Source organism: Neodiprion fabricii, chromosome 3 (assembly GCF_021155785.1).
Source record: "Neodiprion fabricii isolate iyNeoFabr1 chromosome 3, iyNeoFabr1.1, whole genome shotgun sequence".
Lineage (NCBI taxonomy): Eukaryota > Metazoa > Arthropoda > Insecta > Hymenoptera > Diprionidae > Neodiprion > Neodiprion fabricii.
Window position 1 is genome coordinate 21,691,691 of NC_060241.1, and position 26,648 is coordinate 21,718,338.

The 26,648-nt window shown below is 35.3% G+C and overlaps 2 protein-coding genes across 3 annotated transcripts; one reads left to right on the plus strand and one right to left on the minus strand.

The window, feature by feature from the left end:
• Positions 1-305: 305 nt before the first annotated feature.
• LOC124177381 (sphingomyelin phosphodiesterase 4) lies at positions 306-9,337 on the minus strand. 2 transcript variants are annotated; one of them, XM_046559710.1, is made up of 14 exons: positions 9,056-9,337; positions 8,394-8,693; positions 7,537-7,639; positions 7,206-7,434; positions 6,555-6,765; positions 6,080-6,192; positions 5,599-5,757; positions 4,875-5,046; positions 4,259-4,444; positions 3,891-4,109; positions 3,690-3,782; positions 3,302-3,478; positions 1,127-1,356; positions 306-566 (listed from the first exon to the last, which is right to left on the minus strand). In XM_046559710.1, exons 2-14 carry the CDS (start codon positions 8,496-8,498, stop codon positions 431-433), a joined length of 2,133 nt encoding a protein of 710 aa, XP_046415666.1. In that variant the 5' UTR covers positions 8,499-8,693; positions 9,056-9,337; the 3' UTR covers positions 306-430. The 2 variants fall into 2 exon arrangements, with proteins under 2 accessions (XP_046415666.1, XP_046415665.1); XM_046559709.1 differs by having other exon boundaries at positions 9,003-9,337.
• A 122-nt stretch (positions 9,338-9,459) lies between these two features.
• LOC124177380 (large proline-rich protein BAG6) lies at positions 9,460-25,406 on the plus strand. The gene is made up of 20 exons (XM_046559708.1): positions 9,460-9,672; positions 12,341-12,458; positions 12,949-13,191; positions 13,930-14,230; positions 14,347-14,528; positions 15,459-15,657; positions 15,861-15,978; positions 16,444-16,647; positions 16,876-17,149; positions 17,724-17,846; positions 17,951-18,188; positions 18,775-19,022; positions 19,931-20,101; positions 20,281-20,347; positions 20,431-20,584; positions 21,438-21,741; positions 21,826-21,959; positions 22,084-22,296; positions 22,517-22,612; positions 24,210-25,406. The coding sequence occupies exons 1-20, from the start codon at positions 9,610-9,612 to the stop codon at positions 24,651-24,653; spliced, it is 3,894 nt and encodes a 1,297-aa protein (XP_046415664.1). The 5' UTR covers positions 9,460-9,609; the 3' UTR covers positions 24,654-25,406.
• Positions 25,407-26,648: the final 1,242 nt, after the last annotated feature.

Sequence of the window (26,648 nt, forward strand, 5' to 3'; positions counted from 1 at the left end):
ATATAATAAAATTATGTCATATCTTCAGATGATTGTACATTTACTTAGTAATGTATCCATCCAGTGTATGACGTTACAAGAATCTAAGTATCTATCACCGTTGAATCCAATAATATTGAAATCGAATAAATAAGTTAGTGAAACAGTGAGAAATTAAAGTTTTTGAGCCAAGTGGTTGCTTGGATTCAGTGCAGTAACAAATTTTTTGCGCGTGCTGGAGCTACCTTTACTCCGGATGATAATTTTGCGAAATTGATCATTGCTATTATGGCCGTAGATAATACACATTGCTTTAGTACGAAATCTTCACTTTTGTAAAAGGTGAATGTATTTCACAAAATAAACTACTTAATAAAGTACAACACCAAACAAGGTCTAGTCATAATAATTACACGTCGTTCCGAGTTATAACGAGTGTTTTTTTCGTCAATTAATGTAAAAAAGGTGATTCTTCCGGCCGTATACGATGACTCCCAAAACCAAGCCACGGCTCGACTGCTGCAATTGCCAGCACAGACATTATCCAAACACAGAATGCCAAGAAAGGAAATGCTGTTACTCCATACCTATAGGCAATAACAAATTATTCAAATCGATTTTGTCCTGAGTAAACAGGTACGAGGATTGAAGTGTTTTGAAAATGAATCGAGCTGAATAGAACTCAAAATTCGTCAGATTTGAATGATTAACCAGTGCCCGAATTTTAGCGAACTTGAATTTTCTAGCGCTAACGTGACGATACAATTTCAGGAAAAATTATTATTTCGCATCTCTGATTTTTCCCTGACATCCAGGATTTCTCTGACTAGTGGTCACCATGTTACCATATGTGCACTTGTTATAAATGAGAAAAAAAAACCACTGAAGAATCATTATTGTGTTACCTCTGAATGGAAAGGTGCAATTAAAATTGAAGTTTTACTAAACAGTTGATCTCCTTCATTTTGTGTTTTTGTCTTCCACTCTTACTAAGAGCACAAAACAGTTACGGACATTTGTTGACGTGTTTTGAAACCCAACTTAAACCATGTATAACAGAAATGGATAGTGGCGGTACTTAATTAGGCAGAAAACATCCTCTCGTCTGGTTCGAATAGTGTACTATATTACGTACAAGTGAACTCACCCAAAGATCCATGATATGAATATTCCTAGGCAAGCAAGTGATAGAAAACTGTGACTAGCAATAGCTCGAAGACTCAGCCGAGGATGAATGTGTATTTCTTCACTAGATGAAAATCCAGCAATTGATTTTTTTGGCAAGCGCTTCACCACCGTTGGGGGTTGTAATAATCGCCTTGTCAAACGACCAATAATATCTCGTCTGTTGTATGCGGCGTTCAACTCCTGCTGGTACTAGAAGTACATTACAATCTTTACTTTGAATCAACAGACCACTCTTCGTGATAAGGGGAATCACAAGAGACCAAATAAATTATATCCCTAATTGATAGAAATGGTTTTTCCACACGACAAATCCTAACCCGATTAAAGCATTGTGTCGAATTGTGTGTAAATATCAGATATCCTATAACTGTTAAAAGTTTCTCCAAGATACTTTTCATTTTTTGAACTACTCAATTTTTTGCGACACTAATTTTGTCTTTTTTTAAAACTGTACTTGGAGGTGTAGAGTTGCACAAGAATATTGAACACATGATTATTAATATAAAATCTGGCACTCAATTTCAATATGATGTTATTGACACAAATTTCAACATCTGTTCTGCTAACCCTGTTGTAGACAGGGGTCAGGACACTCGTGTCTGAGTATTCAATGTTGGCCTAATTTTGGCATTTCTCACATGTAAAGGTCAGAAGTAAAGGTAAGTCAGAAAAGAGGAGTTCATCCCTCTTTTGAAACAGTCAGACGAGGTCAACAAACTGCAGGGTCAAGTACTAAAGACAATGTGTTTAGTAAGAACTACATTGCTAATCCTTGTAAGTGGGTATGTCATCTATGAAGTGAGGCAAAGAAATACTTGGGTCATTGTAAGCATAGTGTTGTGCGCAGCTGGTCAATACGTTATATCGCCAGTAGTATGGAAGAATATGACATCTCAGATTGTGAAAGAAAAACATAACATTTCAATTTTTGAAAGAATAACGTGACATTTCGACCGAGGTCAAATTTTTCATTGATAAGGCATCGTAATTTTGGGTGCATGAATTACACTAAGCATTTTCTCCAATAGATTGAATAACTGTTTCAATCATTTTCTCATTTATTTAGCCCTCATAATGAGGTCGATTTCATGTGAAAGTTTCTGACTATTCTGTAAGCCCAATGTAAGGTTCTGTGTGAATATCATTCCAATTCCAGAATGTATATAATTTTTGTCTTCATTTGATAAATTGAAAAATTCAATGAAATTAACATATTAAAATTGAAGAATATTTGTTTGTTCGATTTTATGCGAGTTTCTGACTCCTCATTATGAACGCTAAATAAATGAGTTCTTCTCTCAATTTGAGATGTCACATTCTTCCATACTGCCATCGATATATGCATGCCCGCTTGCTCTTATTGAATGGCATGCTCATAACGAGCAAAATCTGCACCGCGGACTGGGAGTGTGATACTGTTTGCACTGTAATATTTATGACGTTTTCGCGATTCCAACTAGCAGCATAGATCTTACTGGATGTATAATTCCAAAAACGTAAAATACAGCATGATCATATAGTGACGCCAATACAATGAAAGAGCAATGCAGGAGTGGAAAAAAGTCAAAGGTAGTAAATCTGGTGTAATGGCAGCATTAGATACGTACATAATCAATACGCTGATACGCCAAGTTTACTAGACGTGTTGCTGCCTGTAATGAGCTTGCTCTTTAAATTCATCGAGGTGACATTGAAAAAGCCTTGTTCGAGTATCCCTAGTGAATCATGGCTGTTAAATCTCTGGCGTACTTGATCATGAAGTTTCGTGAGAATGGAAGAAATCAGTGGAGGTTACTAAAAAGCTACGTTTTTTGAAGCTCCAAATTTTTACATAATTATGAAGTTTTGTGAAATTAATTAGGACTACCGAGGTCTTGCCAAAACTAATTCGATCATTGATCTGGAAAATCCATCCATCTAAACGTTGAATCGTACCAGCCTATTAAATATTTTCGTTTTTGTGCTTAATACCTATGTTCAAAAGTTTGTGAGTTGCAAAAGTATATAATGAGAGCTCATCATAGGTCGCAGTCAGTAAGCCAGTGAAAAAATTTTCAATCAAATCGGAAATAGTGATGAACATGATCCGTTCGAGTAGAGGTGGATTGAACCATGTATAAGTATTACATCTTACCTTTGTGTTAATGTAGTTACACAATTGAAAGAATAATCTGACCAGAAACGCGCATTCGTGGGTTCTTACAGGTTGTAATTCAGGGTCTCCCATATACTCGATATATCGGCAATTTTGCCTCCGCTCTTGGATTTGTAAATAAACTCCAGGTCTACTGGAGTCTAAACTCAGATCCATCTAAATAAAAGCATTATTAGAGATGCAGTGAATCACGTAAATAAAATTAGACGGAACTGATTTGAAACAAAAGAATTTGTAAAACGGAGTGAAAACTCCTCAGAGCAAACTATACCAATCATTGGTGCACGTAAATAAAAAATTCTATCCAATCCCATTCTCATTTAAAAATACATGGCAATATAATTATCAAGTTTCATAAGGATTTCACCTCTGATTGATTGCAGATTGAAGTTGACAATATGCTATCACGATACTCTTGATCAGGTGCTATAGCAAGTTTAGGAATGTCTTCAGGTTTTATCTGTAATGTTCAAAACCATTAATACTGCAACTAACTAAATAGCAGGTATATACTATTTTGTGGTAGAGGTAAGTACCCTCAACGGTTTAACGTTATAGGCATCATTACTTGAAATATGTCCATAAGCTGCTGCTGAGCGTTCGCAAGAAATCCTGGTACTCGTCGCCTTTCTTCTAAACTAATATCGTCGGATGAATAGTCATCGCCGTAGAAAAATTCCCACACCATTAATATGAATCTTCTACTCGTTCTCCTTTTTTCTAATGCATCTACTAAACTTGTTGCTGTTAAGTGTGCTTGTTTTATTGTACTTAAAAATTGAAGAACCTGTAATAGGTGGATAAAATATTTAATTAAATAAAACTCCACCAAATACATTCACCTGCAAACCGTTGGACCATCTATTCACTTGAAATTTCAGCTTTGATAAATTGCACAATGCAATCAAAAGTAAAAAATCACTAATTAAAATGTACCTGAGAAATTGTAGCTGGTGAAAACATAGGCACGTATTGATAAGTGGGCCCTTCTAATTCTAGGATCTGTTGACGTACTGCTGCTGACCATTGGTTTGTTGAAACTTTTCCCCTAGTCAGTCTGGCGTCATCCATAGATGCTTCTACTTCAAATAACATTCTTGCTAATTTTGGCTGGGCAAGTACCTTGATCAGAAAAAAAAGAAGAAATAAGAAAAGAAGACTTTCATTGGCATATGAACATATAAAGCTCAGTGCAGGTGGTAAAATCAGGAGAACATCCCATCTTCCGATTCCCTGATTGACCAACAATAAGAGTCACATGATTTTTATTACAGACATAAGCAGTACCGAAGTATAAAAAAAAAGCATTGTTTTCTATGACATGTAATTTTAATCTGGTGTACTTAGATTCTAATAAGAAACAATCGCAAAGAGAAGTGCATAAGTACGCAAGTCCAATAACATCCATCTGGTATTATAAACTAACAAGAAGTAAAATGGAATCGTATAAGTATATGCCAGCTGTGGAGCATTCTTCCTGTAGGGTCTATCCTAGTTATAAAAACACACCAATTGTTTATAAAAGAAAACGTTTATAAAAATGATAAATCACCTTCGTCACTCTAAATAGCATTAGAGCATTCTTAGGGGCAACAAGATCCGTTCTCATAAAACGCGGTTGGAGCTGTTGATAGATTGCTGTGTATGCCAAGAGATTACTCGCAACAAAGGAGAGCCACCTTGTTTCATCAATAATTTTCCCTCTCTCTTCTTCTTGAACGTTTCTTCAAATAACACATGACATTACACTGAGTTTTACAAGTTTTTCACAGAATATGACTTATAGAGTAACTCAAATGAGAGTGAGAACACAAAGCCAACAATTATTATCTTGCGCAGTATGGTTTTAAATGTGGTTTGCACCAAGGTGGGAACAAGTATTTAATGCAGTAATCCTTATTCAGATAAACGAAACTGCAGTTAGCAGAATAATGAAAGATCTTTGGAAAGCATGTCATGATTGAATTTTTAACAATTTAAAAACATGTCGATATGAAAAAGATTTTAATTCAAGTATACCGTTGCCATCAAATCAAACAATAAAATTTCTCTATCAGATCTTGCAGAAGAATGTTCATACAGTTAGGTAAACAGCGTGTACGCTGACTTTTCAGTAAATTTGGTCAAACGAAAAGCTTCATAAAAATACCCAAAATATCTAAACCAATTAGAAAGAGGTACATTTAGTATTTTCACTCTCATCTGAGCCGTTTCACAGACACTAATTGAAAGCAGTATATTTTGTGGTGATATGCATTGTGATTTGTTTTACCAACCTAACACTGATGTAACTTGGCCCAGGAACATATCTCCATGGTTGAATGAAGCTCAGCCAAGCCTCGAGAATCAGTCTAAAAGAGCTGTCCAAGGGCCAGTGATGAATTGCTTTGCGTAAGAATATGTATATTTTTCCTTGTACTGATGGAAGTATGACTCTGTACATTTAATCATCACATATAGGTTACTCAATCATCAAAATTTGCTGTAACTACTGGTTAAACAATATACATGGAAAAAACGGTTTTTTAATTTGGAAAAAAATTGTGTATGGGTTTATTGATACAGCGAACCTAACAAGTGAAAAGAGTGTCAAGTTAATACTGAAAATTAAGATGGCAATCGATATGAGTAAGTCGGTCAGGAATTATGACGACTACTTGCTCTTCCAATTTCCAAACCAGTTTCGTGTGTTATTCCCTGTATCGAAATAGTAGTTTTTCTATACTCTAGTACATGCTAAATTCAGATTAACATTACCTTTTCAATTCATCCATCGCGCTTGTATCTCCAATTGCACTGTTGGCAAATTCGTGTAACGTCTTTATGAATCCGCGTACCAACCGAATGTGTTCACCAGAATGAATACTGTGCTAAAATATGGACCAGAAAAAAATATGCCAGAGTATGAATTTTTTCTGACCGCAAGCAATGCAAAGTCTGGTATAGTCGGTTTTTTTCGCTACCTAGTGTTACAAATTTGGAATACACATTTTGTTGAGTTTTAAAATTGAAAAAGTCAAAAATTATCTCACTTTCCACCTATCGTTCTTGATAAAAGCGTCGATGTACAAGTTTGTCATACAAGGCTTTATTGTAAAAGGTAATATAAAAATATTATACAATACTGTTCTTTATTACTACAATTGGAAGTATATATTTATTTAGATGTTTCTGATTCAGACCGTACAGGATTGTACTTACATTGATCGTAATGATTGGAAAGATGACTTACCCTATAAGGCATCGTGCCTGGAATATGTGTGGCATGATAGTGCGACAACTCCTGTTCTTCGGTATATTCTAACCAAAAATCCAAAAATACTTGAACCACTGTTTCGCTTCTCCATACTTGTGGCAAACATTGTTGCTGCGGTACTCCTGCCATTGGACTTGTGAGTCCCGGTGATAATATAGATGTCCTTAAAAGTCTTGGAGTTTGCAACCTGTAAAATTAACTACACGTGACCAACTTGTATGGTTGAATATCACTCATGGTCGACTTCACTGGCCACTCGTGCATTCAGTCGCTACCCTTGCGTAAAACCGTATTTTATGCACTAGTTGCATAATATACTATTGTCAAATTATATTTCGTTAACATACAACTATATTTTATATCATGTATCATATATTTTATACTTATACTCATAGTTATTATCATTTAAATTTATCCAAAGCTTAAAAAAATTATGGGACTTATTTATATGAAAAAAGAATTATAGTAAACGATTCCCTGACCTTCCACTAAAAACCCTGACATTTGCCTGACTATTCGAGATTTTCATAATTCCATGACATTTCCAGGTTTTTCAGAATTGCCTGACCAGTAGCCACCCTGATAGTTTTTTTTAAAAGAAAAGCCATGAAGCGCTTCACAACATACCTTTTAGAGTCGGGAGATTGCATCAATTTTCTCGGTGGAGTTTTAACATATGGTCCAATAATTGGTTGGACAGGTGAATTATCTCTGGGCAGAAAATGGTCGAGATATGTATGTGCGAGTTGTACATATATTGTCTCCCAATTCACCCATACGTTATCCTCTTGATGAAGTTGCAGCCATGGATTGGTCAAGTGATGAGCAAAATAAAAGATATAGTACTCGAAGGGATATGTGATTCTTAAGGAAATAAATATAATTTTCAAAAAGAAGGACTGGACGTGAATAATAAATTACGGTGCCAAAAATTATCATCATATTTGTAAAAGGATACTCATGAACAAAGCACTGGGAAGCCGCGTAGCTTGGTCGACTCTTATTTTATCGGAATAAAATGGTGGAATTACACCATCCTCCAACATTAGCCGTATCTTTGACTGTAAAAAAGTAATGGAAACAGATTATAAAATAAACAACTTCTGACCAACACATTTTTCCACCTAAATACATCCTAATTCGTATTACATACCAGAGCAGACCGTATGTCTGTACCAGTAAAAGAACACTGTCTAGTAAGGGCAAGAAACTATGTATAATTAACCGTAGAACGTATGTATCGTTTTTTCTACCTTTTAACGCATGAGCAGGGTAGTTAACAATTTGCACAATCTGAAGGATGGCTGGGGTAGTTCAGTACCCCACACATGTGTTCTAGAGTTATAACGCTTCATAAAGAAAGTTAAGGCTTATGACTAGATGACAAAATAGTTTGCTCTTTGTCCTTTCTAAATTTGCAAGTGTCGATATTTCTTGCAATTGAATTCTGGAAACAAAACATTTCAGGCTCGATCACGAATAATGATCCCTATTTGAACTAAGCCTTGATGTTTGACCTTTCAAGTGTGTAGTGTGGAATGACACTTCGTATGAAGAACGTAACATAATTATAGCGCTGTTAATATTCGCATGATAGAGTGACTGAATGCGAGTCGTGGCTATAACACAAAAATGATTTGGGGTCTAACAAAGTTACGTTTTACTCCGATTCTAACTTTGCGAAGGCATCAGATTTCAGCTCTAAAAAACTCTAACAACGTCATAACGTAAGCTGAACTTGTTCAGAACTCTTAAAGTGTATCTTTAGCGTGACTCGCATTGTCACTTTACTGCGCACGTTTAAAGAAGACATACCGGTAAATATGAGAGAGGAAATTTGTACTTCAAATAACAGTCTGGAAGGAGTTTATAGCACAAGGAGAATATTGGACCTTGTGGACCCAAAAATGCACACATCATTTCATATTCTGGTTGATGTCTTTTTAGATTGATTGAATGCAGTCCCCATCCTACATTGTCTGTGACACCAAATATCGAATCGACTAGCACAGGAAACACATGTTGGAGATCTGTCGTACTGGATTCATCTATCAGTGCAGCAATTTCTCTGCACCTCTGGACGAGTGGCAAATTCAAATATGTTTGCAATCGAACCTGTAAATTAAATATTCAATGTTCAGTAGAATCTGAAATAGTTATTTATTTGAATACATTATTTAAGGACATTTGAGTCAAGAATAGCAAGTTGCGGTCTAATAGAACTGCTGCACGTAAAATTGGATAGACACGATATCAATTGATCATAAATTTTTTTGCTGTTTGGGAGAATGAAAATCCTAAATAATAAGGATTTACCAAACATTTCAATAAACACTACTGAGAGTCAACAGAAATAGGTAGAGGTTAATCAGTGTGATTTCAGAAATATTCGATGAACATTTAAATATTGGGTATGTACATTACCATTACAAAATCTGCGGGCGTAGTCATTTTTCAGTATTTAAAGAAACGCGTACCACTTTAAAATAAGTTTAATTATAAAGGTTTAATGAAAGCTCTCGTCCATAATACGCGCCAGACACATTCCCCTTAAATTCCTAGCTTGCAAGGTGACGGTTTGTGTAGCTCGTTGAGAATGCTACCAGATTAGACTTTGCATCGTCTGGCTGGATTTTCACGGGCGTCAAATTGACGCTCCCGTGAAAAAGGATACCGACGCAACGACAAAATACCGAATGAAACCTGTACGCATGCCATAATATTCTCCAAGGCCATATGGTGTGGCATCCGGAACGGCACATTCCGATAGCTACAGAAGTTAGACACTAAATTCTATAGTCAAAATGCAGCTAGACCAGTTTCCACTCTAGATAACGCCACTCTCTGTCAGTGAATCGCGAAAGTCGAGAATTTTCATTCAATAAAAAAAAATTGGTAGGTGTTTTGACAATAGAACGTCGGTCTTGCGGGATTATAACCGTCCGTTAGCAGAAGGTATCTTCATTTATGGTATCGTATCATAAATTACAGTGTCTGTAGCTGGCCAAGCCCGTTGATAAGGAATAAAACTATGATTGACCTCACAGTGAAAACACTCGATTCTCGAAATCACAACTTTTCCCTTGAGGATAATGTAAGTATTCGTGTGTTTCACGCATATTACTATTAGATGGACTCTCTCGGTTAAATGTAATTCACGCTGATCGCTTTTACCCCGAACTACCGGCTGATATTATTTATAATTAAATTTCTTTTATTGAATATTTTTGCGTAACGCTGCGCCCGTTCGATTTCCACTCACGAACAGTAGTTGGAATTTGCTACAGACTGGCATGATAATCTTTATTAGTCGCGATTCTTAACCTGACACTTCCTACACTGGTCTACATCGTATGACGCAAATGAAGTACATAAAACCACCAACACTTGCCCATTCCGATTATAATTACTCACGCTACCTTGCTCAGACTAAAATAATTTTTACAAAAGATGTATGCTGTCGTATAATTGAAAAAAATGTAAACCAAATACGAATGATTTGTCATTCAAATGCATATGGGACATTCCCATATTTCATATCGAATCGACCAGTCTCAACTTCGGCCATTTTCATTTCGATCCATTTTTTATAACTCTTTTTCGATTAGAAAACTTGAAAACAAATATTACGGTTTTGATCGGTCAATAAATTTCCAATTGGTTATGCATCTTTTGATGTACAATTTCTATTGAAAAAACCAGATGTAACACCTTGTTCGTTCTTTATCAATCTTTTATAATATACAATATACATGACAAACACTTAGATTGATTCAGATACGATCCATATCCCTAGAAATTCTAGCGACATGTTTTGCTCTTCATATAAATGAATTTAGCAAGTGAGGTGGAACCATTTCTTCAACTCCGGAATATGATAATCGAAGTCTTGCCGACTACGTAATGTCATTTTCTTTTGGTGTAAAAGTTCCAAACAGAAAACTTTTATGCTATGTCCAGAAATGGAATTTTTTTTTTTACCAGTGTTTTTAGAGAGTTTGTAAGTTTGTCCCAAACTAATTTGTAATAAATGTAATAAGTACAGATCTTTATTTTGACATCAGTGGCATCTAGGGCTTTGTTGGTGGTAAGAGACAATACTGAAGTTCCTTAGTCTACACTTCTTGTCGAACGTAAGTTGTCCGATGGTCACCGTGTAGCAAACTTGTTTGCAAAATATTTTTCTGACATTTATGATTTCACATCTTTAGTGAAATATGAGCATTACACTGACTCATTTTTGGCTAATCCTGCGTTTAGTATATCTAGTGTAAAAGCCAGTTTAATGATAATGATTGCGGATAACTCGTGTCCTGACCCAGATTGGGTTCATCTATTGTTTGTCGATAATTGCAAGTTTATGATCACTCTACCATTATTTATATATTGTAGTTAATAACTTGGTAAAGAAATTTTTCCAGTTGTATGGAAAACCAGTTTTTTTTTTGGCCGAACGAAAGCTATCAGCTGCAGTTGTGCACCGGATCAGCATGAGTTTATGACTAATAAGTCTATTGTTATTAATCTGGCAATTCTAACTAAGGACATTATAGATGACTTTGCCAATAAAATCAGACTGCCTGCATTTATATGGACATGGTCAAGACCTTTGATAAGGTGAATCACAAATGGCTCATTAGTAAACTTATGCCTATAGCATTGTTGATACTGTCCTGGTGTAATTTAAATCATACCTTGTGGGTCAGTGTCAAATAGTAAAGGCTAAATTTTTTAGCTACCATTACCTCCTATTATTCAACAGGATTATTATTTTGTTTTATTTGGGGTCAGAAATGCTTTGACGATTATGTATTAATTTATTTAACACCATTATGTTCTTAAAGTCTATAAATGGAATAGTCGCGTTAATGCAAATAAATAACTTAAAACAGTGACAAGAACTTCAGACTTTTGGTATTAAAGCAAATTTCCAAATGAAATAACTTCTTGTACCATACAATTTCACAATAAGATAAATACATTTAACGATGTTATTTTACCAAGGCAAAAAATGCTGATTTCACAGGTAATAAATAAAAATTTGCATAATGTATTGGGAATGTGATTGTATTTTTACAATTCCATTATCACATACAATATTGATTTATAATATTCACAGTATACTTGCTCCAGAAAGAAAGAAATTATTGATGACAAAAATACTTGCTCTATATTCTCAGATACATTAGACTAGATCTAGATGCAAAATAGTTTTAATTCCAGATGTAGCTTAAGACTTGATTATTTCGAGGTAGAATTCGAGATTGCAAAACAATTGTGCGGTAGTCTTACAGTAGTCTTAAAGTAAAGACAATAAGAATAATTAAAGCTGACATATTGCTAAAAATTCCAATTCTCGGACTTCGCTTCATAAAGTTTGATTAATGATGAACAAGTTGCTATATTTTATTTATCTGATAGGAATTATATATCATAAGATTCAATGATTTTAGCATTTATCTACTAATCAAAATAGTGAATTGTTGAAAATTTGTAGATTGATAACTCGTGGACAAGAAACTTTAGAAACATTTCTTACAAAGTTAGAAACAAAATATAGGTCAAACAAAGAACGGTCAGGGCCTGAATGAAGCAAATCCATTTATCACGAAATGCCCCATATACATTCCAATCATATAATTTGTTGTTTTAACAGAATCGTGAAACCTAAAATTAGACTGAGCAATCTCACTAAAAATATCATCCAACAAACAATATACACTAGTGACTAAATAAGTTGATTAAAATTTTCATTCTCACAGGTCACAGTACGACAATTCAAAGAACAGATAGCTGAATCTGTAGCAGTGCCAGCAGATTCGCAGCGGTTGATTTACTGCGGTCGAGTGTTGCAGGATGAAAAGAAGCTTGTTGATTATGGTTAGAGAGTGACAACCTGCTATCTGCAACTAATTCGTAGCAATTTGCTATCTAGTTGAAAATCTGCGTAAGATATTGGAGGATTTTATTGAATGTGTATTGAAAATTGATAGAACACGATAATTAAATCTTCTTTTTGATGAGACTGGAGTTTATGTAAACCTTAAGGTATCCACAAATTGAGTGAAAATCACTATTTTGCAGCTTTAGCCAGACTTTAGAAGAGTTACGTTGGCAATCTTTGTATATACTTTGCTATATTAGGGTTTATTTTCATTACAAACAATTCTGAAGTTGCAAAATAGTATTTTTTTCTGGAAAACTCACTCATGCATCAACATTACAAACTTCAACCTTGTTCTTCTATCATATTTTATCTTGTTCTATTGTGTTTTTCATCCAATTCTATAATATTCTGCAACATCTTATCAAGTTTTTCACCAAGGATTTGTTCCCTGTTAATAAAGTTGAAAACTATTTCTTGAAACAGATGTCCATGGAAAAGTTATTCACTTGGTGCAACGAGCACCACCGCAATCAAGTCATCGAGGTAACAGTACTGGACTAGGCCAAGATCAGGGGCAAAGTCATGGACAGGGACAAGGACAAGTCGGTAATTCCCACAGACAACCATTCTTTCGTCATGCTCGTGGACAAGTACACTTTCCTGGAATTGACGGGAATGCGATGTACTTGGGAGCTATGTCATTTCCAGGTGATGCCGAAGGTCAAGGTAGAATCTGATTTGTTTTGAAAGTTTGTGTATAGCACTAGAAACCGAGTTTTTTTCGTGTGTAAACTCTCCGAGAATTTAAATTCAGCTAATTTAACCCCACTTTGACTTAATTGTTATTGGGCCTTGGATTTAGCGTATGTCTTAAACACCTACACATGTAAACGGTTTTCGTGATTATTCGTAATAATCATACTGTTTAAAACAATTCTTGTTGCCGTTTTCTTCACATTGGTATACATGCTGACTAATTTTGTGATCGGTCAGAGGAGTTGGGGTCTTTTGGAATAATTTAGTTGCATTCATTTTCGAGATCTGTTTAAAAGAACCATTTACGGTGAAGGACAAAAGTATTCGCACAGAGGATAAATTTAAATAACATATGTAACATAACATAGTTTTTTTTAATTAACTACTTTATGCAAACGTATGCTGTTTTATTTTATGCCTGAACACTAACGTAAACAAACATATACAAGTAGCCTTGTTATCTTATGCTGTGTAGACAAGTCACCCTTATGGCAAGGAAAAAAGTATTCATAGACTATATGTACGAATATTTTTGTACCTCACTGTATTTATGTGATACAAAACACTCGTGAGTTGCATGTATGGATCCTATGATATTTAGAAATTAGTTTGAAAAAAGTCTTTTGATTAGTTTGCTATTTGGTAAATCATGTATAATGGTTTCTATACGATGCCACTATTAATACTGTCGTGTGTACTTTCTTTCAGCCAATCCTAGGGGTCAGCCATGCACCAGAGAGACTGTTTTATTCTCAGTTGCCCAGAAAATGTTGGGGCAAGCTGGTTCTACAATGCGCCAACTCGATCAGCTATCCTCCCAATCTAATACGAATCAAAATTCTGCATCGACATCTTCTCAAGAACCCCAACAAGAACAAAGACTAGAACAAGAACAGAGCCAGGAAGAAAGACAGGACCAGCACCAAGAACCGGAACTGGAACTGGAACAGGAACAGGAACCAGAACAGGAACTTGAACCGGATAATGAATTTGAACATGACCATGATGAGTGAGTGTTGTTTATTGGATAATGCTTACGTTTATTATAATGTATTGGGTGTCTTTTATGAAGCTTGGCACAGTGACAATCAAACATTGTTTTATTATTGTTGATATCTTTTATAGGGGCAGTTTTGAGATTGAAGGAGGAACTACTGGTGGAGGTGGTCTTGCTCAGGCAGCATCTGCTGCCATAAACGCTGCTCTCTCTGCTGCAGGACTTTCCACAGCAGCACTTAGCAGTCTGACTCTTCTTGGAGGCCAAAGTGACGGTTCCAATCCTACAGTCATACATGCTCACATACAAAGTAATATACATATTGGAATGACACAACTTAATAATAGTCCCGTAATAGTCTGAAATTTTGAATTTCATGAGGTATTCCATGCCAAATGACCAATGATTTCCCTTCAACATTTTGATTTCGTTTATAATTTTTCACACGGTTGTCCTAACTCTAAAAAACACTCCTGAATTATTTCAGATTTTTTTCTCCAATCATTTTAGTTTTTTTTTATGAATTTCCAAAATTTAAGGCAGAAAAATATTATTTATTTTCTCGGAAAAATTCTCCAAAATTCTTCAATCAGAGACGAACATTTTAGGCCATATCCAAAAGTAGAAACTATTCTTTTATATTTATTTCACTAATTTGAAGATTTATTTTCTTTCGTATATTTATAAAATTCGGTATTTTGATTCGTAATTATTCATTTTTATGCACCAAGTGGATGTGAAATTATGCATATCGTACGCCCAAAATCGAACTGTAACAACTCAAAAAATCTCGTTTCTTTAAAACTACCATAAAAACTCGTGCAGTACCGATTATACTTTTATTTGAATACAAATTCATGAGCATACTCTTTTCCAGATGTTACGGTTTTATTGTAGACGTGCGAATATATATTGATGTGTTCATAGTTACATATATATCGCGATAGATATATTATTTTCTCGACGTACATTATTATACATATATATCCACAAATATATGTATAAATTCACATCCGCTTGATGCAAAAAAAAAATGGATCATTTTCAATAAAAATAACGAATTCAGAAAAATTATTTTTCTAAACTAGTTCCTTTTAACCTCTTGTACAATTTCAATACGATTTTCATGCAAAGTGTGTGGAATATGAACCCAATCTTTTATTGCAAGTGCATAAATGTTTGAATATCATGAAAAACTGTTGCTTAATTTTTTCCATCTACTGTCCATTACAAAATACAGGGAATAACGCAGAACTTGGGGAATCAACAACAGCATCTAATTCAAACGACATTAGTCAATCTGAACATTCACAGTCAGTGGAACCGCAACAACCAACATCATCCCAACCTCAGGGTCAAGAAGATGTACAGCAGCAGCAGCAACAGAGTACTCCAGCAGATTCTCCTAATGTTCATAGTGAACGTCGCCAACATTCAGAGTGAGTATATTACGTAATTTAACTAACCATTTTGGAGGGTAATCGAGTATGTTTAGTTTTATCTATGAAAGAATGTTTCAAAAACATGTTTTTGTCGAAAATTAAAAGATGATGTTTTACAAAGGTATTCTTTTAAGTCAATGTTCCTAAGTTGAGTTCAATACCAATATAAAACACTCCATTGATATTTATTTTTTACACAGAATCGCTGGCAGTCCAAGGAATCAATTGATACGATTAATATCAGCAATATCACATTCACATGATCGTCTCCGACCATACTTGCAGCGCTACCAGAGTATATTGGCCAGTAATTTCTCAGTGAGTAAACTCATATATTTCCAATGGCTAACATTTTAGTACTAAAACACGATATGACGAACCCCATTACGTTATGATATTTGAATAGATGTGAATTCCGAAAAGTGTTTTTTATATTTCTTGGAAAAAACAGAAAATAGTACAGGTCTCCAACATTGACTGTCAATGCTAATTCTGAAATACTGAAACACCAAAACTTGAATTAGATACTTTTTCGCTAAAACTTAGCCTGCAAAAATCATTTATACATGTATTCAAAAGAAACGGATATGGCTTGCTTATAATGGAGCCTTCCTTGCTGTTCTGCACTGAGATAAGTGGATATATTGAATTTGCAGTTTGTGCATACACCTCGGTTTTTAACTTTTTACAGTCAAAATTTAAGTTTCTTCTGGTTACCATTGGTTTCATTGACATTTTGCCGAAACTAGAAATCCTTACTAAAAATCTTTATCTAATTTTTAGGAGAGAACAGCCGAAGAGAATCGTGAAGTCCAGCGTATTGCTGATGGTGTTAGTGAAAGCTTGCACTATTTAGCTCACGCAGCTCATGCGTTAAGCGATGTTATTGTAGATGTGAGTCAGCCACCTCCTGCAAATATACGTTATAGACCACTACTTGTTCAGCACTCCGCCTTACTGCAAGCAGGAATACCGATACAAGTTGAGGTACTTATGAGATAGAGATTAAAATTATGAGATAGACATTAAATCAAACTTATTTATAGTTCTGTAAAGTACTACAGAATGTAATTGAAATTCCGAAATTATTAACGCTGTGTTCAAAGATACTGAATTTATCGCTCAATTGCTCCGCAACATATCGACTTGCCACTGAATACATATAGTGAAATATTTATCATTCATTACTTGTCTAATCAGTTTTTGTCATCACAGGCACATATAAGCTTACATGGGCGTAATCAAAACATGAATAACAATAATGAAAACGGAACTACCCCCACACCATCTGCTGATGGAGCTCCCGCAAGTGTTGATTCAGGGGAAAATGGAGCATCGACCAATGAAACTGAAGGCAATCAAAATACACTACAACAATCAGAGACTACTAACAGGCAAGAACAGCAGCAGCAGCAACCACAACCACCACAACAACAACAACAACAACAGCAGCAGCATCAACAGCAACAGCAACAACAACAAACTTTTGGTAAATATTAACCATTATAATAATAAACCCTGTCATACTTCAAAGAGATTCCACACTTTAGCTGAAGATGATTCCAATACCTATTATATTTACCGTGATTTTTATTACCACCCGTTAGTAAATAATTCTTTCTTGATAGCCCATTAGTTGAGTTGATTTTTTCAACTAAAAAATGTTTATTCTTTTTTTGACGAAATCTTCTGGCGCGCTTTGATCAAATTTCGTTTTCAAACCAAGTAAGTTATAACAGTCAACGTGTTTTACAGGCAATGAATATTTTTGGAGTAGCACTCATTGAAATATACTGAAACTAGAACATTTGCAGGCACCGGTTTGCTGTAGAGAAAAATGTGCCCTCACAATGACATAATCTGAACCAATATAAATAGGCAACAGAATTTTTTTACCCCATGAATATTTTATGTTTGTAGTCTTTTAGAATCTGTTAAAAGCGTTCAATACCCTCTTCTAATTTACCAAGGTTTGGAAGAAAAGTCTGGTTATTTTCATAATGCCTTACAAGTTCCATATTTTGAAGCAATGTTTACTTATCAATCAACCATTGTTCAAACAGGAACTATGTTTAACGTCCCCCATAATGTTGAAGTATTGATGGAAATGGGTCCGGAAGTTGGTGGTAGCGAACAAGCTCAACAAAGTCTTAGGAATAGAAATAATAACAATAATGGGAATCCAGGTAAGCGGGGTTTTCACTAATTACCCATCAATTACCAACGCTGAGTTTTATTAACTTCACACAGTAAGTTATTAATAAAAAGCATTCCAATTACGTTGTTACAGGTGGAATTAATGCAGGTATATTTCCATGGGGAGTTTCACCACCTCCTGAATTTATGCGCAGTCTAATGCAAGCAGTCGTAGGTCAAATGGCAAGAGGTGTTGCAACAGCCACAACCGTAAATGCAGCTACTCCACCAACAGGGGAATCAGCCTCAAATGCTGACGGAACGTCAACCACTGTTCCACCTGCTACAGTCGAAGGTTCTAATTCAAACCCTGCACAAAGCACACAAGCAAGGTATGTCACCAATATTATGCTGAGTATACTTTGTGGCCGATTATTAATGCTCATACTGGTAATTTAAAAAATTTCAATCAGTATTAAATGTTTAATCAATGTCTTACCAATCTAGAGATGTAATGTCCCTAAGGTTTCTCGTGTGATGTTAAAAAGTGGAAAGTATAACAAGTCGTTCTGTGCAAAACGTATTGGTATTTTTGATTCCAATAGAAATCGATATTTCACTATACTTGATTTGCCTTTGGAATAGCTTCATGGTGGCCTCATTAAGTATGGGTGGATTCAGAGGGTGTCTTAGCAGAGCCCCAATATTGTTAAAACTTGTTCGTTATTCAGTGTGAGCATAGAATGAATATTTACTAATTTAATTCATGTAAATTCTGCAGATTTAACATATTCAAATTCGAATCTATTCTGCTTTCAAGGACTTCATGATGGTTATTCATAGACAGTTGATATCTAACAATACTGGCAATGTTGTGAAATGGAATGGGTTTCAACATTTCACGCAATCTTTACTCAGGTTAATGCTGTGTCCGTATATTTGTAGCCCAAGATTTGAATGTTGAATATAATGTTATAGGGGGAACACTGGTACGCATCCAACAACATCAACGCAAACCCGAAGCACTCCACGTCCCCATGTTTTCCACTCCAATACCCACCAATTTGGATTGGGCATGCGGCAAGGACGTAGCTTTGATCCATTGCTACCTTGCAATTCGCATCACGTGCGACGGAATCTTCCAACTGCTGCTCGTCCCAATGCTACTGCTGGTCAAAGGCAGCAAGCTAATCAGACTTTGGCTGCTACAAGTCAAAGTCAAAATGGTAATTATCAAATCAGCAGGGTGCCTACTACTCTTTGAATATCCTTAAATCTTGGAATACAAAAATTGTCCCTCGAGTCCTGATAAGATCCTGGAATAATTTGATTGAGCTTGGAAACTTTGACACGCTGAAAACTTTGGCAGTTTTGATTGAAAAATGCGATATTTCATTCGTAATATGCGGTCTTCTTATGCAAAGTATAATTTCCCAGGCCTCCAGAGCATGCACGTGATATCTACAGATTTGTAAGTTTTATTGGAATTGAAACTTGTGTAGCAATTATCTTTATTTAGCTGGTTAGCTTCCAGCAACTTTTTCAATTGTCAAGATTCTTTGAGTTTTTGCAACTAAAGGATGAGTGAAGAAGGTGAAGGAGAAATCTATTTTTAAACATTTTCTTGGCAATCTCATAGAATGCTTTCTCCGAATGCTGCTGACATTAAAAGATACGTCAATCGTTTATTTTAGAACACTAACAACTTTAAAATACTCAATCAGACATATTTATTTACTTAAATTGAACTTAGATAAACTCAATAATACAAACATGCTTCAACATATTATTTCACTTACTACATCTTCTTAAAATTTAGAGTATCTACTGCCTGCAAAAGCCTGGAAAACTTAGGATTCTCAAAGAATTTTCTTATAAGTGAACAAATTTTCTATGATACTCTTTAAATGACCAACTTTGCGCTCTAAAAAATCATCATATTGAAAATTTCAGTGCGAGCATATATGCGAAACATAAATGCTAAAAGTTTTAACAAAAGATAATTAGAAGAGTATGATTAGTATTGTTTCAGTAGGCTGTGACTGAGGAATTCTCATAGGGGTTACTATTTGTAATTCTTCGCATTCTACATCTTTTTTGTAACTTTGATGTAAATAATAATTTCATGTTTCAGCGCCTTGGTCCGCATCTGTGAATACCACTACACCTACACGAGAAACTAGCAGTACTGATACTAGAAATGCGACACCTGCACCGCAATCACAAACTAACAGCATGCTGCTTGGTAATCTTTTGACTCGATTTTTCAGTGGAGCAGGTGGTCAATCTGGACAAATTCAAACAGGTAGGAATAGCTACACTGTGCAGTCAAAGTGTTTAAAAATTTGATGACATTCAAAACATTTCAGATATATTCAGAATTGGGAGATTGAATAGTATTAATGATATCTGAACATTACATCCGGACTATTCTTGCTGCTTTAAGTTTGATTTCAATTATCCTTGAATTGATATACATTACAGGACCAGGGGGATGGATGCAACTGTTTACTGAAGAAATTCCAAATGTCCAGGGTTTGCTGGCCAACAGGTAAGAAATACTTTTATCATACTCGTAAGTGCAATGTTAAACTGATGAGAGTGAAGTTTGAACGCTCACTCTTGTATTAACAGCTCCAATCAAGCCGGAAGTGGGATGACGTTGATGGATTTACTAGAGAATACTCCTGGCCTTGGTGTATCCACAAATATTGGGATTATCGGACCGTTGAGAACGGACCGAGCACCTCAGGGAGAAGATCTACTCTTTGAACTTGTTGTAACACTGGTACAGTTTTTTTCATCATAGCTATAATGACCACATGACTTGCTATTCTGTGAATTAAATACCATTTTTGGTGAGCGTTGGTTTTTATACCCAGCAGTATCATATACACTCTATAGCTCGTGATCGGCAAAAAATACCTCATATTTCCCAAGCGGGTAAAAACGAGTATCATGAAAAATAATACCGTTTCGAATCAGAGTAATATTTTTTTTTAACATCAATTTTTGCTGGACAAAAATTCTCCCAAAGTATGGGATTTTCAGCTCATATTTAAGATGTGCCTCATATCACGTGACTTTCTTCAATTTAAATAACATAAAAAAGTAAAAAAAACATACCCATTCTAGTTTATTCGTGGGATTTTCCGAAATAATCTTGAGTATAGTCTTATATGGATATAATCGTGTGAATAGTTAAATTGTCTTAAAAAATACTTAATAGCTTCGTTTACTTCACAGTAATAAAATAGGAACAAGCATGTTAATATTTATATTCAAATAAAGTTCATCCTAAAAGTACTACACGATTATTTTCGAAAATTCCGAGAGAAAACTAGGATGAGTATATACTTTTTTTACGTGTTATTTAAATGGAAAAAAATTATATCGTACGAAGCACCTCTTAGACTTGAACTAAAGATTCTATCTTTTGAGAGAATTTTTAATTTGGAAAAAGTAAGGTTTACACGTTGTTCCAGGTAGGAAAAAAAAAATATTAATATTGCTCTAATCCGATACACTTTAACATAAAACACATGATAAGAATTACATAGGATTCCTATCTATTGTCACCAAGTCTATTGTGGACATTCAATCAATTTGAATTAATGTGATAAATGACTCACTAATTAAAGGTTCAGAACATAACACTAGAAGGATGGGAAGCTCTGCGAACAGGTCACTGGGAGCCTTTGGCCGGTGTTAGGCGTCCTGTACGCGAATTTTTCCAAAACTTCTTTGGATCAACTTCCTTATCAGGATCTGAGGAACGAGTTGTTGATCGTCTGATTATCGAGCTGCAGCCAACTCTAAACCAATTACTTATAGAGGATACAAATGCGAGAGATGGGCCCGAAATGAGAGTAGACATCCCAGCAACGATTGAAAGTCTGCTAAGACGACATTTCTTGAATATACTGCGTCTGTTATTTGAAAACGGTAATGAAGGAGATTGAAATTTGTTTATTAAACTTGAGCGAACCTCAGTATCGTAATGTATTCAAATTGGTGTTAAAATTTCAGATGTTGACGATACCCGGTTTGCGCAAGGACTTATGGCGAGTATAAAGACTTTGCAAACAGAAGCGTGTTCTGTTCTTCAATATTCTTTCCGCGGAAGACAACTTCGAATAGAAACGGTTACCCAACGTGTTATTGTTAGTATATTATGGCTTATCCCACATTCCATAGAGCCTTCTCCATGTCCGGAAATGTCAAGCATCATTTTATTTCACAAATTCAATATTAATCCTATAGCATTCATTCTCTTCCCATTTGTAGACAAGACTGACTGAGGGCGTTGAACCTTCTATACGTCAGTGGATTGTTAATAGCTGCGTTTTACATGTTTGTTCATACTTGGCTCGTATGACCCAACTACCTGACAATGAAGTGGTGCCTCTGCTCGTGCTTAGGAACACACCTGGACCTATTCCTACACCCGCACCAGTAGTTCAGCAACGCACAGTTCCGCCAACTCAGCCAGAGCCAGAGGTGAATAAAAAGTGAAATTAACTAGTCATGAATACTATAATTCGATTTCAGAGTGGTTATGAACCTGATATACTATGTAAATTTGGTGACAGAGCTATTTCTAAAGTGAAAACTTGTGACGTAGGTGCGACCAAATTGTCCAATTCTATATAAAAACCGTTTATGTTGTGATCCATTTGAAATTTGAAATTCAAGATCTAATCAAATACCATTATCTTAGCCAATGGAAACTGACCCGGTAGAGGAGAGAGTTGAAGCAGAATCTCTGGGTGCAGAAGGGGATGAAACATTCCCTGGTCATGAAGCAGTACCTTCTGTAAGTAAAGTATTTGATGGAGTAAAATGAAAAAAAGTATGAAATGAGCCGATCTAATAATTCTGTAAATTTTCTTTTATCTGTGTATGATCCTGTCCCAAAATTTCAGTTTCTGTGCAATATTGCTACCTTGTAGTTTGTACTAAGATATACAAACCTCACAAGTTTCACACCTTCACCAGATACGGCTTAGAAGAAATGTAGATAAATTTTTTAAGTTTGAATTTACTGATTTTCATATTTGAACTTTTCATTGGGGGGGACAGGGGTACAGCTTGGACAGTTTAAAATCATCCCTATTTTTAGAATTTTGTTTTTCAAGAAAACGAAAACACTTAAAGCAATTTGAGTTCGAGGGCTTTATTATTTATAGTTTTAAAAACATTTCAGAATTTTTTCCATTGAAATTAATAACAAAATGGTGACATGGTGCATATGGCTGGTCCAAGCTGCACACACAAACACACACACACACACACACACACACACCCCACGTATTCTCGTAGCGGCGAAAAAAATATGATTCAAAGTGTTATCGATATGGACAAATTTGATCTTTCCAACCAAAGAATCCGTTTTGAGGCATATCCTAAAAAAGCGTTTAAAAAAAACATTTTCCCCAATGTTTCCCAACTTTTATCTCGTGTTTGATATTTTTATTCTAAATCTTACAATAATTTTGCATTGATAACTCCAATTTTTCGAGAATGCTGGAAATGGAATAAAGTGAGAGCTATGATTGTTGACCCAAGATACGATCAATTATTGTAAAAAACTACAAGCTTTCAGGTAAAAATGACACATTCGAAAAATAAAAGTAGGGAACATCGGAAAAATGCGTTTTTTTAAAAGGTTCTTCAGGAAATGGGCTATAACTGATTCTGTGGTCGATAAGATCAGACTTCACCATCAAAAATACCTTGATCGTATTTTTTTCCCTGTGATATCACTACCAATAGAAATTCAAGTCAGAAAGTCAATCTGTTAATGTTAAATAAAAGAGCTATGTCCGATTGAAGTCGAAGTCTCGAAATCTCACGAAATCGCGATGCATTCTTGACATTATTCACGTGCCGATTGGACGGGTAGGTTAATTGATATTCCAGTCTAGACTTGGCTGTCACTGCGTGACAGTTTATACAAGGGAGGAAAGAAATTAATATCATCAACAATTTTCTGCAAGGGAACGTAGAAATTAATAACATTGACAATCAAAATAAGTACATTAAAATTGGTAGAAGAAAAATGCCATTTATACCCGATAATAATGACATTGAGAAAAACTGTTTGAATAATGACATTGAGAGTTAATCTACGTGGATTGCAGTCTATCATACATGGTTCTTTTCACCAAGGCGATACGAGATTTTCACAACTTGGTAGAGGGATGCAATGCACAGCTGTGACACTAATGATGTTAAAAAGTGGATGTGTTTCTCCGAAACCATAAGAACTATAGGTTTGAAACTTTTGGGGTTTTTGCATCTTGGTACACACTACAAGATATCAACATTTTTTAAAGTATAAATATTTGCCCTGGGCCGTTTCCAAATGCTTAATTTGCGGATTTTTACATAAGCTATCAAATTATTCGTAGGATTGGGTTCCGATCATTGCACGTGACGGAATAAGACAGCGTCGTCAATTGCAAGTTCAAATGCAAAGCCAGGGAATGGCAGGAAGCGGTGTAGGTGGGTTTAGTGATGCTTATCTAGGCGGGATGCCCAGTAAACGGCGCAAGCTAATTGAGCAACAGAAACCAAGGATACTTTTAAGTCCTACTCCAAATCACTCTGTTGTATCGATATCAATGGAGCGTCTGGTAAGGGACAGCGTAGTACGAGCAGGAATTGAGGAAGTTGATGGTGCAGCAGCTGCTGTGGCGACGGATGCTGGTGTTCGACGAGCGTTTGGACAGGCAATAAGAGGCTGTTTGCATCAACATCCTCAAAGACAAACAACGCCAGATTTTCCGGACCCTCTGCGATTCCCAAATGCGACGAAATATTTTGCGAAACACGATGAAACTACAGAAAAATAAACTTACGCACATTAAGATTTATAAGCTAACATATTATAAGTGTAACCACTATAATTATTATTACTATCATTACCACCAACACATTGTTACTCTTATCATTGAATTGCTACTAATATTGCCCACCATCATAAATGATGATTATTGTGTTATTTGTAGTACAATCTAAATCATATTACTTTTGTTACAATATGTAATAATTATTAATATCATTGCATACAATAATAATTAGTATTGAATTGTGATTATCTTTTTGGCATTAATGTACACTTTTGAGCCAATCCTGAAAGGTGTGTTTATCATGCAGGTAGTATCTTACACACTGCATTTACTTCCGTTGTGTCAACAGAGTTCAAGCCATTTCAACAGTATGGGCATACTATAGAACAAAAATAAACTAACACTAACAATAGTAGCTTAGACCGCTGTAAGCATCGTTCCCAGTAGATACTTCTACACCACGCGATCATCGGAACGCAATCTAAAGTCTTGAATAGTTGTAAATGTTTAAATTCCCTAAAAAAATTGTACATTTGTACCACATTTGGCGTTAAAACCGGATCGGAATTTACTGGGAACTGACCACTTTGGTCATGACATATGGTGGCCAAAAAAGAAACCAGTTTCAGTGTGCATCTGGATAAATTATAAAGATGTGACATTCATTAAATGAAATAAAACGGTGAATTAAATTTTTTTTAACAAATCAGCAGTGATTGTAAATAAACTGATAAATTTTTTGTTTCAAACAGTCAACCATGTTTTTTTAGCACCGCCCCTATGTCAGTTCCCAATTGTATGAACTTGGGCTTAATTAAGGGAGTGCCCTGGTCGATTTCGACGTTGACGTACATATTTTTAAATATTAAAGTACACGTATCTCAAACGCGAAAAAAGGCTTAACAGCCCCATTATATACAAAATTCTGAACAAAGCACTCCCAAAATATTTTCCTTTGAGGCAGAAATAAAAATTTATTAAAGTGTTTTCGTTTAAAATTGCGTATAGAATGGGCCTGTTAAGCTCTTTTCGCGTTTGAGATACGTGGACTTAAATATTTGAAAATATATACGTCGACATCCAAATCGACCAGGACACACCCTCAAGCTTGATTTAAGTTCACGTGACTTTGTAAAGTCAAAAATCCCCTCCTAAAAAAAGACATGTCACTTGGAATCTTGAAATCACTCACAAAATATCTTTGGCTTGGAGCGAGTTGAAGTTGCTTTTCTGTGGATACGATCTGTCGGATTTTTTTCATATATGTATCTAATATCAAATTCAATCAACGAAAGAAAGTCTATGCGAAAGAGGTTTCGTTACTTTTTCGTAGAAGCTAATGGGTGTATAAATGTGTACAAAACAGCATGGGAACATTTTACTACTATAACATCAATTTCTGGTTTTATGTTTTTTTATTTTATAAAATGTTAACAGATTATAAACCAGGAGAAGCCTTCTTTATAAATCACATTATATTACATTGTAAAGGTGTGTATCATTTTTACATTCGAAAGGAGATAATTTGCAATAACAATAAATGCATCCTAAGGTCAAATAAGAGAATAGCACCTTATGTGTCAAGGGCGGAAAAGAAACGATCGACGCGAGTGCGATTTTCCAGAAACCGAGGTGCGCGGAGGATCACCGAGACTCAGCTGAAAATCGCACGATCAGCGTCAATCGCTTTCCGCCCATGGTGCACATGTCGACCCCTCGCCCTTGGTAAGTACCATATGTTTCGTAAAACATGTACAGATTTTGCGTTTTTTTCTTGCCCAAAGTCCGGGATTAAATCAAATTGATCGATAAATTGAAATATGTTGTATATAATCAGGAAATTAATACTATATATATATAAATATATATAGTATTTTTTATATATATATAATATATATATTTTCGAATTATTTATAGTATATTATTAATTAGTATAATAGTTCGGAAGTAACTTTTCGGTCCGCTGTTGATTATTATTACCCGCCAGTCGTAAAAGGG